Source organism: Harpia harpyja, chromosome 1, assembly GCF_026419915.1.
Source record: "Harpia harpyja isolate bHarHar1 chromosome 1, bHarHar1 primary haplotype, whole genome shotgun sequence".
NCBI classification, from domain to species: domain Eukaryota; kingdom Metazoa; phylum Chordata; class Aves; order Accipitriformes; family Accipitridae; genus Harpia; species Harpia harpyja.
Genome location: NC_068940.1, coordinates 48,697,330 through 48,718,358, shown reverse-complemented (window position 1 = coordinate 48,718,358; position 21,029 = coordinate 48,697,330). Strand labels below are relative to the sequence as shown.

General features: G+C 36.7%; 1 protein-coding gene across 1 annotated transcript in view; it reads left to right on the top strand.

Annotated features, from left to right (window-relative positions):
• The window catches only part of DPY19L1 (dpy-19 like C-mannosyltransferase 1), a 52,069-nt gene extending 32,153 nt beyond the window's left edge, over nt 1-19,916 (top strand). The window contains 10 exon segments of the mRNA XM_052792671.1: nt 2,433-2,513; nt 3,281-3,382; nt 4,132-4,203; nt 5,662-5,711; nt 6,828-6,852; nt 7,931-8,050; nt 14,296-14,470; nt 15,280-15,379; nt 16,755-16,880; nt 17,939-19,916. Coding sequence (XP_052648631.1) covers nt 2,433-2,513; nt 3,281-3,382; nt 4,132-4,203; nt 5,662-5,711; nt 6,828-6,852; nt 7,931-8,050; nt 14,296-14,470; nt 15,280-15,379; nt 16,755-16,880; nt 17,939-18,095 — 1,008 coding nt within the window. The 3' untranslated portion in view covers nt 18,096-19,916.
• The last annotated feature ends 1,113 nt before the right edge of the window (nt 19,917-21,029 follow it).

Below are 21,029 nucleotides of genomic sequence, written 5' to 3'. Positions count from 1 at the left end.
ATGAGATAGGTCTGATACAGTCTCTGTGAAAGGAAGTCATGCCTCACAAATGTATTTGACTTCTTTGAAGGATGTAGATAAGGGTGTGTGGGTGAATGTAATGCACTTGAATTTCAGAAACCTTTTGGGGAAGATATCTAACTGGAATTACAAAAGAAAAATAAGCTCCATGGGATAAGGTGTGAATATTATGTCACGACCCAGACTGGACAGACCAGGGAGTCGTGTTTAATTTGAAATTCCCTCGGGCTAAATTAAGGTGAAACAACACCAAATGATCAGTTAAAGATTTTATTCATGACAGAAGAAAACTGAACTGGGGAGGTGTGGTAGTAGGTGGCAGGGTTTCTCACAACAGGAATTGGCATAAGACTACTTCTGTAAACTGTGTAACCATATACATAAATTCAGGGAATAAGGAGATCCCTCCCGTTGAGTCACGAGGTTCAGAGCAGACCCCCTTGCTTTCTAAACTCCTCCTCAGAGAAGGGTCTAGGGGTGGCTGGATCTACTCTTAGTCTCAGACTTGGTCAACGGTTTATATCTTGAAACAGATGAGGTGTAGGGATTGTGGAAAAGGAAAGAGAGAAGAAGCAAGAGAGAAAAAAAGGAAGAGAGAAAGATTTCACCGGTCCTGGGTCCAGCATTGGTTCAGTCAGCCGAGGGGTCCAGTCCCAGTGGGCTTGCGCACCTGGGGCTTCAGTTGGTGTCCTTTTATCATCCTTGCCCCTCCTTCGGGCAGGCACCTGAGCTCGGTCAGGCTAATGAGCAGTTTGTGAGCCTTTGGGCTTGGGGGTCCTTTGTGGAGTAACTTCTCCTTCCCTGCAGATGTGGCCATTGTTTGATCTTTGTATCAGAACAGCTTATCAGAACAGGGAGCTGTGCACCCTTCAGCACGCCCTCCCCCTCCTGTTGCTGATGTCTGAGCTGGTGGGCTTTTCACCTTGGTTCCTTGCTGTGCAGGGTTTGTCTTTAAGCAGAACTTGCCCCACCACAATGTTTGAGACATTAACTCTTTCAGTCTCTCAAATATTAGAAGGTAAGAAACAAAGGGTGGTATTAAATGGTAAGTTTTCAAAAGATGACCACCACCACCCTAAGTATGTATATAAAGTAATTGATCCTAAATAAGTCCTTGCCACTCAGCAGAGATCTTTGGATTCTTACGAAGAAGTCTCTGAACACATCAGTTCATTACTGAGCAGGCATCAAAAAGGAAAATACATTATGGAAGTCATGGAGAAGGAACTGCAGAGAAAGCAGAAAATATTTTTTTATTTTGTGAACTCATACTTACTATCCTAAATATCGCATGCAGTCTCAGTCAATGTGTCTTTCTTAAAGAAAAAAAGAAAAAAAAAAAAAAGAATGCCTTCCCCCAAAATGTACTACCATCAAATTTAAGTAGAGAGAGTATGAAGATAATTATTAATGTAGAATCACTAAATAGCTGAGATTATAAAATAGGTTAGAATTCTACATCTTGTAAAATAAAGGTAAATATGATAAAGCCAGTGAGTAAAAGTAGGATGTAATTATAGTTTATATAGTGCCCCTTATGCTAGCAGCAATAAGCTTATAAGAGAGAAGAAAGATACTGTGGAAGCAAAAAAAAAAAAAAAATGGAGGCATTCAGAAAAGGATTAGGTACCTCCTAGGTATTTAGGTTCATTTGCAGCCTTTAAATGGGATGACTGAATGCAACCTGTCATCACATAAAATCCGTGGTTACATTAGGGTAAAGATCAGTTTGTATTTTGTTGGTATATTCTCTCTGAAAGCATCTGCTGCTGGTCCCAGATACAAGATACCAAGCCAGGTTGTCCTATTCAGTTGATGCAGTTTTATAAAGAATTAGATAGATTAAGCTAGATTGTGAAGCATTTAATCTTTCTGGTACAGGGATAAACATGTGTAACTAAAAGTAGTAATTGTACATACTGTCTTTATATTTCCTTCAAGTTCTAACTTGAGATTATCTTGAGAAGGTACTATAAATCAGCAAATTTTTCCAAAGATTTGAATTACTAGAGTAGTACAACCTGATAATATGGAGAGGCTATTGGTGTGAAATAATCACAACACACTGGTGTATGCAAAACAGATGGAATTGACAGCTAGGCTGCCCCTGTTTAAAGTTAACTTTGGTACCTCCTCTGCTACAATGTCATGTGCTGTGGTATGGCTGTAACATAAATCAGTTGCACAAAATTATTTCAACTGTAATAGAAAATACAAAAAAACTTAAAACACCCCAGTGTACTGGAATTTGGGAAGTGTAATTGGTTAGAAATTACTGTGCTTACTGGTGATAACATAGGAGAGTTTGTAACTAGTAGCTAAATCTAATAAGCCTTTTAAAAAAGAAAAGATTTCTTTAAAAGTTTGTTGACACATGCTTATTTCATTCTGAATATATATTTTTTTTTAAGGTCATTGAAGGATGTGCCTGGTTATTTGGGACAGTCACCTTGAAATACCTAACTTCTTTAGCATTTGAAATAGCTGATGATGTAAGTTCTCTTATCTGAATATCTGGTCTTTCAAAGAATTTTAAATTCTTAATGTTTTGATTTTGGCATCTTACTGATACACTTTCCTGAAATTCCAAGATTTATTTTGCAGAAATGGGAGAGGGATTGCATGTTTGCTTTCTCAGTCGTTATGTGTTATCACTTTGAGGTGTTACGACCGAAGTTTGTGAAAAGGCAAAATGTTTTTACTATTGAGTTAGTAAATTCCCTGTGTGTTTGTTTTAAAATGTGGATTTATAGAGCTTTTTTTATTTTGGATATCTTCTACCTACATCTTTTCTTCATTTACTCAATTTCTTAGTTCACTTTCCTCTGAAGCTAATTTTTGAGACAGTTCTGAAATGCTGCTTGTAACAAGGACTCCTCGCTTCACTTCAGGCACTTTGTTGTCAGATTCTACTGTTAAAAACGTATCTGCAGATGTGCATCAAGGGGCAAAAGATGGGAAGCTCGTATCTTAAAATATGACTATGCAAAACTATACTTTTGTTGAATGCAGTTGCAATGGTAACACACTTTCTGCTGCTTTCTGCTTTTTATTTAACACAGTCCAATCTGTGTTACACTGAAAGATGTCATTTAATATACCGGAAAGAGATTTTTGGTGCTCTTATAACAATATTGTAAATGGTATAAACTTCTGTTCTAATTAAAAATATCTCATATACATATAAACTACTTTGTTGTGGAAAACAGGGCAGTTTTTTGCTTACTACAGCTTTTTTTTCCCCTGTATATCCTACCAGGCCCATATAGGAAATATATTAAAGTCTAAATTTATTGGCTACAAGGATTTTGATACATTAATGTATACCTGTGCTGCAGAGTTTGACTTCATGGAAAAAGAGGTAATTCGATCAAAACAGATGATTATGGAAGAGGGAACTTTCTGTTTTATCTTAATTTATAACTTAAAACATCTGAGAGCCATAACCTCCTACTGCCATTGTAAGTTCAAGTGCTTACTCCTGAAGCTACAGACATTAATGAACTGAAGCTAAATTTAACTGGTTTTATTGCTTTTAAATGAACTAAAAACAAAACAGTGTTTTGATTTTGGATCTAAGAAATGTGCTTGCTTGAAGGAGAGAAATGCTTGCTCAGGGATAAATGAAAGGTTACAGTTCTGCAAACTTAAGATGTGGCTGTCAGTAACTGGTTTTAAGTATATGGAAAAAGTACTGAGAGCTGCAAAGGTCTTGTGTGGTAGATTCAGACTACAGAAGAGCATCAGAGCTGCTTAATATGGCATTAGTAGACTTTTTTTAGTTCATCGGTATCTAGATATGAATTTAGAACGTTTATAGGTTACTCAACCCATAGTACTCAAATTCAGACGAGATACAGTCTACTTTTAGTCTTTGAGTGGCCTGCCAAACAACTGGGAATGATTTACTAATGACCCTAGTATTATGACCTCTAGTGTGATTGCTGGGTGGGGTTTTAAGTTTGAGTTTCTTTAAGCTGGCTTTGTTGCTGAATGTTTAAATTTACATTTTACTCAGGGAAGAACTCTTTATATTGTTTTCTTTAAAATGACCACTGAAGTAATTATAGGTGAATGGAAAGCAATTAATGCAGTTTATTTCCATTGTAGACTCCAGTAAGATACACAAAGACTCTGCTATTACCAGTTGTTCTGGTGGTTTTTGGGGTAGTCATCAAAAGGGTAAGTGATTGACATAGTGAATCACCTTTACCTTGAATTTACTTAAGGTTTTTGGAAGGGATCACTATTTATTTTGAGGTGGGAAGAGGTTAGTGTGATGGGTTAACCTTGGCTGGCTGCCAGGTGCTCACTGCCCTCAGCAGGACAGGGGGAAAAAGAGTTGAAAATCTCATGGGTCAAGATAAGGACAGGGAGATCACTCGCTGATTTACTGTCATGAGCAAAACAGACTTGAATTGGGGAAAATTAATTTATTGTCAGTTAAAAAATAAGAGTAGGACTGTGAGAAACATAAACAAAACTGCAGACACCTTCCCCTCATCCCCACCCCTTCTTTCCAGGCTCAGTGGGTCCCTCCCACGAGCTGCAGTTCTTCACAAACTGCTCCAGCATGGGTCCTTTCCGTGGGCTGCAGTCCTTCAGGAACAGACTGCTCCAGCGTGGGTCCCCCATGGGGTCACAAGTCCTGCCAGAAAACCTGCTCCAGTGTGGGCTCCTCTCTCCATGAGCTGCAGTTCCTGCCGGGAGCCTGCTTCTGTGTGGGCTCTCCATGGGTTGCAGCTTCCTTCAGGTCATGTCTGCCTGCTCCGGTGTGGGGTCTTCCACAGGCTACAGGGTGCATATCTGATCCACTGTGGTCCTCCATGGGCTGTAGGGCGAAAACCTACATCACCATGGTGTTCTCCACAAGCTGTAGGGGAATCTCTGCTCCGATGCCTGGAGCACCTCCTCCCCCTCCTTCTTCACTGACCTGGGTGTCTGCAGGGTTGTTTCTCTCCCATTTTTCTCACTGCTCTCTCTTAAAACTGCTGCACGGTGTTTTTTATGTGTTCTTAAACATGTTATAAACATGTTATGATGCACTACCAGCATCACTGATGGGCTCAGCTTTGGCCAGTGGTAGATCTGTTTTGAAGCTGGCTGGAACTGGCTCTGTCTGACATAGGGCCAGCCCCTGGTCTCTTCTCACAGAAGCCACCCTGGCAGCCCCCGTGCTACCAAAACCTTGCCACGTAAACCCAATACAATTAGATAAAATATATGTTTTCAAAAATATTTGCTTAAAATTCTGTATTTTCTTTACATAGGTATTTGCAAAGGTCTAATCCTGAGTCAGTGGTAAAACTTCCTTTGATGTTAAGTGCCAAAAAAATTTCTGTCACTTAGCTGATGAGTACTATAACTGAAGTTTATAACTGTTTTTTGTAAATTTGATTATGTATAATTTGTGTAAAAACAACTTACAGTTTACACAGGAACAGATGGGATAACTGCTAACTGCCTGGCTAATTAAACATCCTCAAAAAGAATTTTTAGCTAAAACACTGCATGTGTTTATCTTAGCATTATCTCAAAATGAGATTACCCAGGTGTAATTTAATTTAGCAAATGTTGAAAGTGCTTTAGAATGCTTTTGAAAGTTTGTTCATACTTTTTGTTGGCTCTTGTTTTCTTCAGGCAATTAAGTATCTTATGTGGGCCTTATCTCAGGCGGGCCAATGTGAAAGGTAAACATTGTCATCTTTTTAATGTAAAACTGAATTTTCTGCTGGAAGTTTATTTGATTTGCTGTATGTTAAATAATTCAGAGTTCTACATTATGTTGGCCCATTTTGAAGGATTAATTATGTATAGTTCAGTAACTGAATGGCTTGGCTGTGCTATATGTGGTATTTTTATAGGATGTCTAAGACTAAGTTTAGCCGCTGAACTTAGTTTTAGACATCTTAACACTCTTACCCCCAAATTTTCTGTTTAGTCATTTATTTTTCTGCTCTGTTCCTAAACCAATATTTGCTTTTGTGCCTATTTGCTTTTCTCCTATAAATAGTGAGTGCAATTCTTTTCTCCCCGTTTTTTGTTTTTTTTTTTTTTTCCAGGTCATAAAGATACCCGAGTTTCATCTTTAGGAAGGGATCCCAACTGTATTGATTTTTATTTTCTAAATATCTGTAATACATGCTCTTAACTGTCACAGCCATTTAGCATCACTTGTTGATGCTGTGCTCAAGAGCAGTCAGTTTGTCCAATTGAATGTTGTTATTTCCCTGACATATTTTTTGCTTCCTGTTTTTTTTTAATTTATCACTAATCATTTCAGTGATCTCTGCTTTCTGTAGTCCAATGGCCATTATCAAAATTTCAACAGATGTGAGCAGGATTCAGCATCCTGTCTTCACAGATGTTTTTGGAGAAAAAGTATACACAATTTTGAGTCTTTTCACATTTGTATTTCCTTGTGAGAATCCAATATCAATCTATGTAATACCTGAGTAAATTACTGACTCTCATTTGTTACGAGTGCTCTGCCTCTCTTACGTTACTGAAGTTTCATTCTTTAAATAAGCTGTTCTGTATATGAAATAATTCATGGAAGTAATTAAAAAAACTGCTAAAATTAATTTTCAGATTTCAAAATAGATGTAGGGATTGGGGAGGATAGTTACTGATTTGCAATGTACTACAAAGCTTGTTATAGAGGGGAAAAAAAAAATCTGTGTGGGTGCTGACTCTTGCCTGCTGGATTAGTTCGGTTGTCTAGAGCCACTTTAGATGAGTTCAAAGTAAAACCAGTGCTTCTGTAGTACGTAAACAAATAACGTGGTTTTCTGTTTTTTATTCAGAGAGGAACGTTTTAATCATGGTGAGGTAAGATTCTTTTGCTGCACAATTTTATTCATAAATTAATGTGAATACTCAGTATTGAAATACAGGTTGCAATGGTATGATCCTGATATGTGGTTTATTTGAAGGTAAGTATTTTCATGTTTTATTTCCTCATCTTAAATTGGGTCCAGTATGTCACCAGAATAACTCTGGAACGTTGGAACAAAAAAATACACTAGCTAATGGTGGGGTGGCAGTGCAAGAGAGGGGTTTTTTGGGCTTTTGCTGCGGCAGTACAGAAAGACACTGAAATTGGGCTGGACCTTCCATTTTCCCCATATAGACTGAGAAGGAGATTGATTCCTTTACTGGGGTTTCATGTGACAGATGGCGTTAAAATTCTGATTTGAAATATGCCATAATGAAAATAATTCTACATGTGGTTCTTTTAATAAAATGATGCAACAAATATAATTGAATGGCGGCTTTCTCATGTGTGGTTTCTTTATTTGCAATTAAGTCAGCAAGGACAGTGCAAAAGTTTCTTAACACCAGTTTATTTGTGGTTTGTGCTCTGAGAGAAATCTCATGCCATTCAAAATATGATAATCAATCAGATAGATAAAAGCACTGACTGCAAAAATGCCTCTGATTTATCACAGCACTTCAAGTAACATAAATTCAATGTTAGGAGTGGTGAGTGACATCTCTGATGTTTTTTAACCTTTTTTGAGAATACTAAAGCAAGCTGCCTGTGGTTGTGTGAGTATCAAGGATGATTTTATTTGCTTCTTTCATTTCATACTTAGGTATTTTAGGTATTAAATAGCAAGGATCTTTTGCATAGCTAGCAATTTCTCCAGCTCCTTTTGGTTTTATTGTTAATGTTTATCATTCCTGTTGTTCCATACCTTAGCATACTACAAAGACTTTAGAAAAAAGTTAACAAAGTCCTTATCACTATCTGAAATGTGAAGATCTTTACTTTGACTTGGACTCTTTTTCAGACAAGTTTGTCACTTAAGCTATACTGAAAATGAAGTTGTATGTTTTAAGACACAAATGAAAAGTATGCAAATATTATGCTTCTGTGTGGTTTGTTTTGTTTTGGTTTTTTCAGCTGGTATACCATGCATTGCAGCTGTTGGCATACAGTGTCCTAGCAATTTTAATCATGAGACTAAAACTGTTTTTGACACCACATCTATGTGTTATGGCTTCCTTGGTGTGTTCAAAGCAGGTAAGGTGTTTTTTTAATCCTGTAGCTATCTCAGTACTTACAGTATTACCCAGATATTTGTCCTAAAGCAAATTTCTGTGTGCGTAATTGCTGAGTCTGAGTGTACCATTAAAAATAAACCAGATTATATTGCCTGTCAAAAAATATGGTTCCATTCTCCCCTCTTCCCAAATAAAGCCAATATCTTGTTTTATGCAACTTGTCCAATTGTATTATTATATGAGTTAATATGATGTGTATTGAGCTTGAGCACAGGGAGGCATACACTGGATTTTAGTTATTTACACATTTCTGTGCCATTGCAAGTTTTTTATTGACTATTAATTTTATCCAAACAGTGTTTGACTTTGTTTACACTGTGTTTTCACAGCTCTTTAGAGCTTATTGCCTTGCATATTTTTGGGGTATTAATTCTTTCCAGAAATATAGTTTTGAAGTCTTGCATGTTGAAAAGTTCAGCCTCAAGAATCAAGTCATATGCCTAACAACTGTTTCTAGATTTTCTCCAGATATAAAAAATCTTAGAATTGGCTTTCCACGTTTCAGTAGCTGTGGTTTTGATAAGTGAACTTGATTGAATCTGTATCTAAATAGCTGTTTTAGGAGCTTTGTAGCTGCAGCAAAAGTAGGGTAAGCAGTCCTTTGTCTGGGAAGCAGACAGGAAGGTAGATTGAAAACTGACTGAATGGCTGGGCCCAGAGAGGGGTGATCAGTAGTACAAAGTCTGATTGAAGGCCAGTAACTAGAGATGTACCTCAGGGGTCAATACTGGGTCCAATCCCATTCAATGTCCTTTGTTAATGGTCTGGATGATGGGGCGGACTCAGCAAGTTTGCTGATGGTACAAAACTGGGAGGAGTGGCTGGTACACCAGATGGGTGTGCTGCCATCCATAGGGTCCTCAACAGGCTGGAGAAATGGGCTGACAGGAACCTCACGCAGTTCAACAAAGGGAAGCACCTGGGGAGCAACAGCTGCAGGCACCAGTACATGCTGGGGGCTGCCCAGCTGGAAAGCTGCTTTGCAGAAAAGGGCCTGGAGTTCTGGTGGACACCAAATTGAATGTGAGCCAGCAACATAACCTTGCTGTGAAGAAGGCCAACGGTATCCTGGGCTGCATTACAAGGAGTGTTGCCAGCAGGTTGAGGGAGGTGATCCTTCCCCTCTTCAGCACTGGTGAGGCCACAGCTGCAGCACTGGGACTGGTTCTGGGCTCCCCAGTACTAGAGAGGCACAGACATACTGGAGAGAGTTCAGCAAAAGGTCATGAGGGTGATTAAGGGACTAGAGCATCTCTCCTATGAGGAAAGGCTGAGAGAGCTGGGACTGTGCAGCCTGGAGAAGAGAAAGCTCAGGGGGATCTTATCAATGTGTACAAATACCTGAAGGAGGGTGCAAAGAGGGAAGAGCTAGGCTCTTTTCAGTGCTGGCCAGTGACAGGACCAGAGGCAGTGTGCACATGCTGAAACACAGGAGGTTCCCTCTGAACATCAGGAAACACTTTTTCACTGTGAGGGTGACCAGACCCTGGCACAGGTTGCCCAGGGAGGTTGTGGAGCCTCCATTCTTGGACATATTCAAAAGCCATCTGGACACAGTCCTGGGCAACTGGCTCTAGGTGGCCATGCTTGAGCAGGGGGGCTGGACCAGATGACCTTCAGAGGTCCCTTCCAACCTCAACCATGCTGTGATTTTGTAGAAAGTGTTATTTGCATCACATAAAGTAAGTATCCCCTATTGAAAGAGTGAAAGATTATGACTAATAGTGAGCTGGGCTTACTAACAAGAAAACAATTTGGGAAGATAAGATGGGGAACTCATGAAAATGTCTATATGGAGAACACCACTATGAGGATGAGTGGGAGAAAGAATCCAGTAGTAAGAACTGTTGCGGACATAATACAGAAGAAGGAAAAAGAAAAAAATATTTGACAGAGTGGGGAAACTAGCAATGGCTGGGGAAGAAAATTAGGATTTTAATAAGAAACCTGAGTCATTAGGTTTGCTGAAAATTGAAAGAATACAAGAGTAACATTACAAAGTTCAGTACTCAAAATCTGGAGTGCCACAACTGACGGTGTGTGTACAACATTGGCTGCCTTGTGCATATGCAGTATGATACAGGCTATAATGCCCAATAAACATTGTTTTTCCCACAATATCTGTGGCTGAAGCCTGTCCTAAAGGTGAATTAGGGTTGTATGGTGAAAGCAGTTACTGTCTGTGGAACATCTGACACTTGTGTCATACAACTGGAAGGTGAGACAGAATTATGCAAAGAGGAGAAAGCTGTTCCTTGTTAAGGCAGCTGAACAAATGATTGTTTCCCAGAAAACAGGATTGCTTCCCTGGATGTTCTTTCATGGAAGGACAGTTCTTTATAATGCTGGACAGGCTACACAGTATCAGTCTGCTTAAATATTGTGCTCTTCACTTTCTTGATGGCTGTTTCGTTACTTGGCATAGGTAGAAGTGCTGAGTGTTTGCCAACATCAAATGAATCTATACAGTGAACATAGAAAATGCTAAAAAAGTGTCAAAAACTCTTCAAAAAGTAACTTTATTTATCCACCTTGTAACTGAGTATTGGGACTTAAGAATTTCCTGTACACTTTTGCTATTCTGTAAGGTTCACATTTGTTATGGTATTTCCCAGCTTTTAGTTAGTTGTTGTTGAGGCATTGGTGTCCTCTTAGATGGTCTGGTTGTTTAAGTAGTAGCAGTTACACTGTGGTTAAATGTAGTTTGTAAATGAACTTTAACGAGGTGTTTCTGAGTAATTTGAAATGAAATTGCTTTTCACAAGTCATAAAAGCAAAAAGCAAAAAAAGAAGTCTTATTTCCTTCTGACATACGACTGCTAGAGAACAATTACAATATAAAGGAGTTGTGTCCAAAGTTAATTTGTTCTTAGTTCTTCTTGTTTTAACTGTGTGTTCCTAGAAGAAAATTGATGGGTTTTTCTACCCTGTTATTGAAAAATTTTTATAGAATTTTCCAGTGGGTGAAGTTTAGAACTGAAAGTATTTCTGTATTTTGTGCCACAGGAAAAGGCCTCTTAGCCTTCAGAGAATTGAAAACCAAAAAAATCTGAACTGCTTTTTTTTTGCTGTATGGAGAGAAATAATCTCTGAAAGATAGGAAAAAGTACCTTGCAACTGGTAATGACTGAAAAATGAGCTGCTAGGAATGGTTTCTATTAATACATAGCCTCATTTGCTTTTTTCTGTATAGTAAGTTAGCCTCTACATGGCAAATTAGTAAAAGATTTCGGCTGGTGATCTTTTTATTTCTTTTTTTAAAGCACCTGAGTAATGGCACTACAGTAAGTCATCCTGGCTCATTGTGGTTTTTTGTTTTAGTACTGCAACTAAGGTTATCAGGCCAGTTAATGAAAACTGGTGCTTTTCGTGATCATTGTGGTTTAGATCTTAGAGGATGCTACACGTTATCACTGCGTAAATATTGGAAGAAGGGACAGGTTCAGAGTATTTTATCAATATTTTCTTCTGTATCCAACTGCATTTTGGCCCTTTGGTTGTTCTGCTGTTTCCTATGGTTGTAGAGTGAGAGTAGGCTTCTCAAGAAGCCACAAATGCAGATGAGAACCTCTTCTGGAAGCTGCCCCAGTTGGACCAGATGGCTTGGGTCCAGTGACCTTTTCTTCCTCCTTTGCAGCTTCATGGAGGCATAGTTGGCTTGAAGGAAGTAGGTCTTGAATGCTAGGGAAGGTAAGGCTTTAGATTCCTGCAGTTTGGACAGTTGTTCTGTGCAGATGATAAATGACCAGCTGCCCCATATAATAAGGCCTGTGATTATCCTGGCCCTGGCTTGGGCCTTAGGAGAGAGAAGTACGTACCTGTGTTCAAGAGCACCTAACTTTAGGTGAACAACGTAAGTAAAAATAAAATTAATTCCCTTGTCTTGTTATCAGCGAAGGTTCTTTTGCCTGTTCAGCATGTTCCATAGGTTGGTGCTGATTGATACCTGTAAAAGACAAGCAGAATTTTTTCTGGTCTGACTGATGTACTCTTTCTTTAGTAGGGAGCAGCTTGTAATCTTCCAGGTAATACATGACTGGCTTCAGCATGAGAGAGAAACACTGGCTCATAAGGCTGTTAAGCTGCTGTGGATCAGACCACTTCTAAGACTGCTCTGACTTAAGCAAGCAAGGGGATAAGAAAACTGCTTATTTTTTGGTAGGGTCAGGAAAATAGCAAGTGGTTTTTAGTGAGCTTTTTCTGTCATACTGGCTGTTGAGCAGAAGTAGTATTTTGAGGTTGAAAAATCTGACCATGTATACAATACTGATTCAGAAGAATTGCTGCGATGGAGGGAGATGAGAAGGGGAAATGGGTCTTGTGACCAAACAATTGATTAACACTCGGTACCTTTATCATTATGTAAAGTTTTAGGTGTTTGCATAAAGGGGAAGTTAATAAGCAACAATTTGTTTTTACAGATGCCAGAAAAATTTAAGCAAATTTAACATGTGCAGTTATCTTATTGTAATTGAGGTCAACTCTATCCTTTCCTCTAGCAGACCATGGAAGTTTACCTGCAGTGGTTTTTTAGTATAACTAATTTATTTTGAGGCTATAGCTAGATAATGTGTTAAGCAGCTGCCTTTCAAAATATATCCTTTTATTAGTGAACAGTCAGCCTGAGATGGACATAACACAAACCAAAAATGAAAAAATAGGCAAAAGACATACTGGAATTATTCTGCAAATGGAAAAGGGATTTTTTATGTTGTGTTCTTTCAGCCCACTGCATGAATCTGTGTACTTTCTGTTACCTCAGTGTTGCAGCTTGTGGCACCTGATGGACAATAAAAATGATAACTGTTTACATCCACACATTTATTTCCCCTTTCTGTTCGAAGGAATTACACTGTCCTGAGTGGAAATTTTGAAAGCAAAGAAAAATAGCTGGAGAAAGTCTTAATGTATTAATTTGACAAAACCAAATAAAAAACCTTAAATCAATATAAAAACCACATGAGGAACAGCATCCCATAAAAGAAATGCTTCTTTTGCGTTGCATAGATGTTTGACCATTCTAGGGTCTTTATGTAAACAAAATAGTGGTAAATTTAGATACTTCGAACATTAATGAGGTTTTATAAAAGTATGATAGGAATGTGATTTTCTTGGATTTGAAAAGCCATGGAAATCAATAAAGAATTCTAAAGTTCTGACATGTTCTTGAAGTGAGATTTTTGCAACTACTGGTAAAAAGGAGGTTTGCTCATGTAGAGTAGTGTACAAATGAATTCGTTTCACTTTATCCTTCTAGACCTTCACAGTGGTCAGGCATATTTGGTATATTAAATTTCCCTGGATGCTATTGCTGTTCTTGCTAGAGTGTTTAGCAAGTCTTTGAGGATGAGAGTAGAGTGCACTGTATTTTTGGAGACGTGGCTTGAGGGGTTTAGTAATCTAAAGTAGTTAACAGTTATTTTATAACAAAGATAACATACACTATCTAATTGGTGTAGTCAGCCTAGTGGGAGGTTTTACTGTGAAACTTTTCATGTTTTAAATACATTTCATTCAGAATATCTTTACCCATTTTTTTAATTATTTAGTGCAGGTTTGATATTTTTGAAATGTGAAGCCTTCTAATTAACAATAGCTTGGGGAAAAAAAAGTAATTCTTTGTTTTATTTGTGGTTTAGGTCAGATATGGATGAGATGAAGTATTCTTGCTCAAACTAAACTTCAGCATAGCAAATTTGGTACTTTTTTCTTAACTACCCATTTCACTTATTGATGAGTATTTGCTTAGACCCTCCAGCAAACTATTTTTAGGCAAAAATGCTAAGGGCCATCTTTTTCAGTTCAAGAAAGGGAAGAGTAGGATATAAAGCAACATTAACCTTATATCCCCAAAGTCTGCTTTTTTGATATGTTTTTGGAAGTTTGCAGTACAATCTCTAATCCGTATACTATAGCTAGAAACTCTTGATATAAATAGATAAAATTCTGTAAAAGTGCAGTTAGGATTATTGAATCATCTTTACTTGCAGAATTTGACATTTGACCTACAACTTTAAAAGCTGCATTAATGTCAATTTTGAATACTTCTCATGAGGTCTCACTGAAGTTTAGTGGAGAAGCAATAGCAGAGATGTTTCATATTGTAATATATGTTTGGTTCCTTATAGAGAAATAAAAATGAATTGTGCTGCATACAACATTATAGAATTGTTGTCTAGAAATTAATTGATTCTTGCATTTCAGTTGTTTGGATGGCTCTTCTGTAAAATCCAGCCCAAAACATTGGTCTTTGCTATTTTAGCATTGATGGCAATAGAGGGATCAGCAAACCTTCAAACTCAGTGGAACATCATGGGAGAATTTAGCAATTTGCCACAGGAGGAACTCTTAGAGTGGATAAAAGTCAATACCAGACAAGGTAAACTGTTCAATAATGTATGATGTTCCCCATTTACTGTGAGATGTAACTATAGAACTTGGTATGAATGAGTGCAGAGGTATTGCTACTTAACTATCTGTGGCTTTGCCTTGGGACTATCCTAAAGCCATGGTTTAATCACGTACACTTGTCCATATAGAAGTTATCTCAAATGAAAAAAAAAAAACCACCAAAAGCTTGCTTTGCTAGACTCCATGCTACCAGTCTGGAGGTTCTAGCCCCTGGTGTAATATTTCTACAATGAAAGTGTTTTTGCAAAGTCCAATTTAAATAGGTTTTTACTTAAATGACACTGGTCCTGTATGTGGGTCCATGATCATCATTTTGCTAGAAGAGAATTCAAAGTGTGTGTGTTGTGGTTGCATTTGTCCTTTTACTGAAATGAGTAAAAGTGTCGGAAAACTAGCTGGAAAGTAGTTACCTTTTTAGCAGGAAAATGCTTTCGAGCTGAAATGGACTGAGATTTTATTGGTCATTTAACAATGGTGTAAGAAGTGACAAAAACTTGTTGTCATAATGAATATGTTATTCTACCCATTCAAGAAAAAATAAGATGTATTCCATCTCCGTTCTTAGATGTTTAGTTATCTAATGACTTTTACTGAGTTCAAGGTTTAAAAAAGAAAAATGCATCTCCTGTTGGTGCTATGTAAGGCCTTTTCGAAAAGAGCACCCTACCCTCTTTTTATGTTTTTCTTCAGGATTACTGTTTAGATATTTGACAATTGCTTCTTTGCTTTTACTGCTTGATTCTTCATTTCAAACATGCCTTTCATTCTGTATTTCAGATGCAGTTTTTGCAGGAGCAATGCCTACAATGGCAAGTGTTAAACTGTCTACACTTCGTCCTATTGTAAATCATCCTCACTATGAAGATGCAGGATTAAGGTAAATTTTGAAGTTGAGGATTTATTTTTATTTGCTATTGATTCTCTTAATGCTGGTAATACACAGTAGGAATGGCATCGCGTTACATTGTAAAATTTGTTAAAACCCCATAGAACTTGATTTGTTACTTTAGTCACATTGAAAACACATGCAGTATTTCTTCAGCATTTGTATTCCTCAGAAAGGATGTACTGTAGGATAGATATGGCTTCAAACTTACAAAAAAATCAGAATATAATTATGGAATTCAAATTAATGTGTACTCTTGTATCCTTTCTTCATTCTAGTTACTCCTGACATTGTAGACAGACCGGATTTTTTTTTCTCAAGATAGCCAGTTAGTTATTCCTATTAGCTTTCTGTGATTGGTTGTCTTTTTTTTCATGATAATATATCTAATTATTCAAATATTAAGACTAGTTGAAACTGAAATTTTGTAATGGAATTACTGAGTTTTGTACTTCGTCATTTTCAAAATCAGGAAATTTTTCTAAATTGATTTATCTGAAAAGGTCATTAATTTCTTTTTTTAATTTTAATATCATAGCATCATTTTTTGGTAATTTGGTAAAACTGGTTAAAAAAAACCCCAAGAAAACAACAAGATAGAGAGGGATAAAGGAGATAAGGAGGGGATTCATTTTACATGCCTTATGTCCTTAGTTCTGTGTCTGGCATTAACTGGCTTTAAGTTTTGGTCAGCCCTGAATTGGTCAGGCAGTTGGACTAGATGATCACTATAGGTCCCTTCCAACTCAAATATTCTATTATAACTACAAAAATATAGGACAGGGCATGTTTGGGGAAAATAAGGTAGAGGTGATACAGTATCAGAAAATTAATGGGAATCAACAACGTCATGCTTTGCACAATCAAAGGAGGATATTACTGGGTAATATAAACAGGATCATGGTTTACAGGGGATGATTTTGCTTGATTCAGGATAGGCAGCCATCAGGTCTTGCACTTTGCATTTTAAAAAGTCTGAACAAGGGCAATGAGTATGACCTTTCGCGGAGAGACTTGGCAGATGATTTCTTCTGATTGCCTCCAGTCCAAGCAAGGTTGTTTCTAGCCTTGACTATTATATGGTGAATACGTTGCTTTGACATCTTTACATTTTCTGTTCACAGTGACCATGGATCTTGTGACAAAGTTGTCTCCTGCTACAGAAAATGAAAGGGCTGTATGCATTTTTCTTGGAGTCATTGTATTTGTGAAGAAATAATCACATTACAGCAAATGGCACTATTAATTTAAACTTTGTTTAGCCTAATTGTCCTGTGAAATAAAAAGCCTTCCTGTCTAGTATAAAGTTAAAGCTTACATTTTCATTCTATGTTGCTAGCTAACTTTTACATTTCTGTTTTTGAAGGGCCAGAACTAAAGTAGTGTATTCCATGTACAGTCGAAAACCTGCAAAAGAAGTAAAAAGAGAATTGATAAAACTAGGAGTTAATTACTACATTCTGGAAGAGTCATTGTGCGTAAGCAGAAAAAAGTGAGTAATCTCTCTCCTTCTCACAAGAATGATACGCTGCTCAAATATGTAGTCTAAGATTCATATCAAGTACTAGTTTTGAAATGCTGATCTGTGCTTTATTAAGTATCCAAAATACATTTTTGTCCAGTGTCTCCAGATACTAATAAGTATAGTTAACTTTACCCACATTAGCAGCCTTGTGGTCTTTGTGTGCACATGAAAAGCTGTGTTGTATGTATTTTTAAACTTCACTGTAAAATACAGAATTGATTCACAAAGGAAACAAGTCATTATTCTGTGATGGCAAGAACAGATGTGTGTGTATAATGAAAGCCTAGTATGAATAAAAAGTGCAGAGTAAAAGATAGTTTGAGCACCAAAATATTATGACCATTGCTGGTCACTGAAAATTCTGTCGCATTTAAGCTGTGGCTTTTTTTGTTTTGTTTTTGTGTGTTGTGGGGTTTTTTGTTTTTTCCTGTCTCTCCAATTTTTGGCCTTCAGAACACAATTACTTTGGATTGTTTATTTTAGTTTCTTTGCATTTAGAATAAAGTGAAATGAATCTGTTTTATTTCTTTGCTCTTATCTTTGACAAAATTAGGAAATTCTCAGTAATTCTAACTTCAAAAGATAACTGTTGGTTCTGTGTCTTTAGTAAAAAAGCAAGGAGGTACTACTTTTTTTCTTAAAAAGGTGTTTTATTTCCTGAGTTTTCTTTTGAAATGTTACAAGTGTGAACATCACCCTCCATTTTATAGGAAGTTTTAAGGGTCCCTGGTAATGTATATCGTATAATTTGAGTTGGTTTATGTGCTTCCTCCTCCAAATTAATTCTTTCTAATAATGTAAGCACAAAAGCAGACAAATTTTACACATTCTCCAATACTATTTTTAAAATTACTACTATATGTATTGATTTTATAATCTGATAAGAATTTCTAGTATAAAGAAAAAAAAATATAGCTGGCACAATCAAGTATTCATGGTGGGGGGTTATAAAACTGAGTTCAGCAAGCTGTATGTTTTTTGATGGCATTTCTTCATTTCTCTTTTCATATTCATATGTTTTCCAGGCCTGGTTGCAGTATGCCTGAAATTTGGGATGTCGAAGATCCTGCTAATAGTGGCAAAATTCCTTTATGTACCCTTATGAGCAAGGATTCCAGGCCATATTTCATCACAGTATTTGAAAATAGCAATTACAGAGTCTTGAAGGTTCTAAAGGAGTAACATCGCAGTGCAAAGAACCATCAGTCTTTCAACTTTTTAAACTAGTAACTAGAAGAATTCTAAATCAGAAATACCTTTTCTACTAGACTTAAGATGGAAGAATGTGTATTTTATTTTTTACCATTTTAAGTGAATTCTGATTATAGAAATATCTTAAACCTAACAGTTTGGATTTCTATTTCGGGGTCAGTCCCTTGAGATTTGCTATGCAAATGATTATATGTTTGCACATTTTGTTTAACACTGAATCAGAAAGAGTTAAAAGTAGCTATGGAAAGTAACTCCATTCTCAAAACCAATGATATTGTGAAATGGGACTGTCAGAATGTCTTAGCAAAGCAAGTTTGTTTAAAGCTTTGGTGCTAGCAGCTAGGAACAAAAGGAATGGTGCTATAGCATCTGGCGTCACATTTCTCATGTCACTTTCATTACCCATCTCCCTTCTGGACAACGTGATACTAGAAATTCTCTTAAAAGTCATGTAGTTTCACTAGTCGCCTGAGAAAAATACATTTTTTTTTCTTTGAGAGGATTAAGAACATTCATCATTTTGGATCACTTTAACACATGCTTTTAAGCTTGCTCTTGAAATGGAAAAGTTTGTAGGCAGACTTGAAACTTCATTATTTAGGTGCATGTTCTTGGAATCTTACTGATATTAAAAAAGACTAATAAGGGTAATATTTGCAGTGAGCAATAGTTTAGCTTCTCAGTGTCCAAGGATTTTTAGCATTCTTATGCATTCAGAATAAGCTGGCGTAATATACGTGAAGTTTTTAAGGGAAAATGCTTTATTCAGGAAAAATCTGTCATAGCCTTAGAAAGATAGTAAATAAATCCTTCACTGCCTTAACTAGACCTTCAGCGCCTAACTTGATAAGAAATTACTTGCAAAATTTATGCCCTATTTTCTTTCCCCATGTATTAGATCCTGCCTGGATTTTATCAGCAGCATTAAAGAAAAATGAGATTTAACCATAATTGTGATATGGGTATAGTCAATTGTTTGGGTATAATTGCTCTGACAATATTAGACTGGTTCTGTAGTTTTTCTGTCATCTCGGTGTCACGTCAATATTATAGGTAATAAAGAATTTAGAGAATTCACTTTCCGAGGACACCCTTTAGTTGTTTAACTGACTTGATAGAATTTTTATATGTTTATTGCCCTTGGGAAGTATCACAGTCAGTTGTGATTCTACAGTATAAGACTTCTAAAGTCTAGTGCTTCTCTGTGTATCATTCATGTTTTGGTTTTGTTTTGGCTTGGGGTTTTTTTGTGGTTTTTGTTGTTGTTTTTTTGGTTTGTTTTTTGTTTTATTTTGGTTGGGTTTGGTTTTTGTTTTGTTTTGGTTTTTTTTGTTCGGCCATCAGTCTATTGATATGACTGGTCTTTTTAGCCCTAATAGCATCTAGCAATATTAGGTGCTGTGGGAATAGCATCCATCACACCTATAACAGTATCAATTAAATGGGAACCTATGATAAAGTAGTAGTGTAACAACTGATCAGTATTCTAAGACTTCTTATTTTTTTTAAATCTGTTTTATTGAGAGGGTGAGGGAGAATGGCTGAAAATGCATTAGCTTTTTAACTTTTACAGAATAGATTTTGGAAAAATTTCTATAAGGAAACTATCACAAAAAGGGCTTTTGGGAAGTCACTTTTTAAAATGTTAATTGAATTCAAAGAAGCAGGAAAAAATCTTTATATAAACATTGTGACTAGTGTTACAACACAAAAAGGTACTGTATTTTTTGAAGTTTATGCCAACTGTTGACATGTACTTATGTGGTTAAATAAAAAAGAAAAAGATGGAAATTGTTCTCATGTTTCTGATGGATGTTATATTTCTGCTCTAATGTCTATTAAACTGAAGTTTAATACAGTTGCCACAGCAGGTATGATTGAAGCTGAACCCTCAACTAAATGCACGGAAGTGCTTCAGGTAATTAAACCAAACTCACACGCGTCTTTCCAGCCTTCTTTTTATTTGGAATATCAGTGCAGGAATATGTGAAAAGACAGTGAGAAAAGGTCAAATAACTATTTACAAGCAAAGTGAACTTGGAAGGCAGTTCAAAATTACTCTCTTTTTGTTCTAAGTTTCTCAACTCAGGTAGTCAAGAGTGAAGCCCAAATACTGGTAGAATGAAGAAACATTTTAAACTTAAGGTTCAAAGATGTACTTTAGTAGAAATGTTCCTCATTTGATGAGGCGGCTGTTGTGGCTGAGTACACAGCCAGAGAGTGTTTGTAAATTTTCAGCTTATGTTGAGGGATATTATAGTGTCCCTCTCTTTGAACTGGTCTTAAACCCCCCAAATTGTCATCTAATGTTGAGATGATACAATCTAGTAATGGAAAAATGAAGTAAAAAAAATGCAATATATGATTGTGGGGAAGAAACATGGGAATTCTTGAATTGGGTATATCATGTTATGAATTTCTTGTCATCTCAGTAATTTGCTTTCGATTCCAAAGGAAAAAATTTGAGTTTAAATAATACAACATTTTACACATAGGAGCACACCATGTTAACATTATGCTTGTCACTGCAACTTGAACCAGAAAATGGAAGTTTGAGATTTCTTAGCTCTCACTAAAGTTATTTTTCCCTTTGCAAGATCCTAATCAATAAATCTGTAACTCAAGTAAGTTAATTTTTAAATATGCACTGGCCTTGATGTAATTTTGGCACAGGACTGGAATACTTCAGTGTCTGAAAACAGTTTCTATTACATTCTAGTAATATTGGATCGTATAGATTCGTCTGTTGGAATCTGAAATATTGCTAGCTTTGAGTGCAGTAAATTTCTTCAGTACAATGGGCACAATTACAATTCGGTATCAAACTTTTGGTAGTTGTGCAAACTGTAATATTTAGCATGGAGACCAAATGAGGCACCTTTGTGAAACAAAGATACTAAGTCC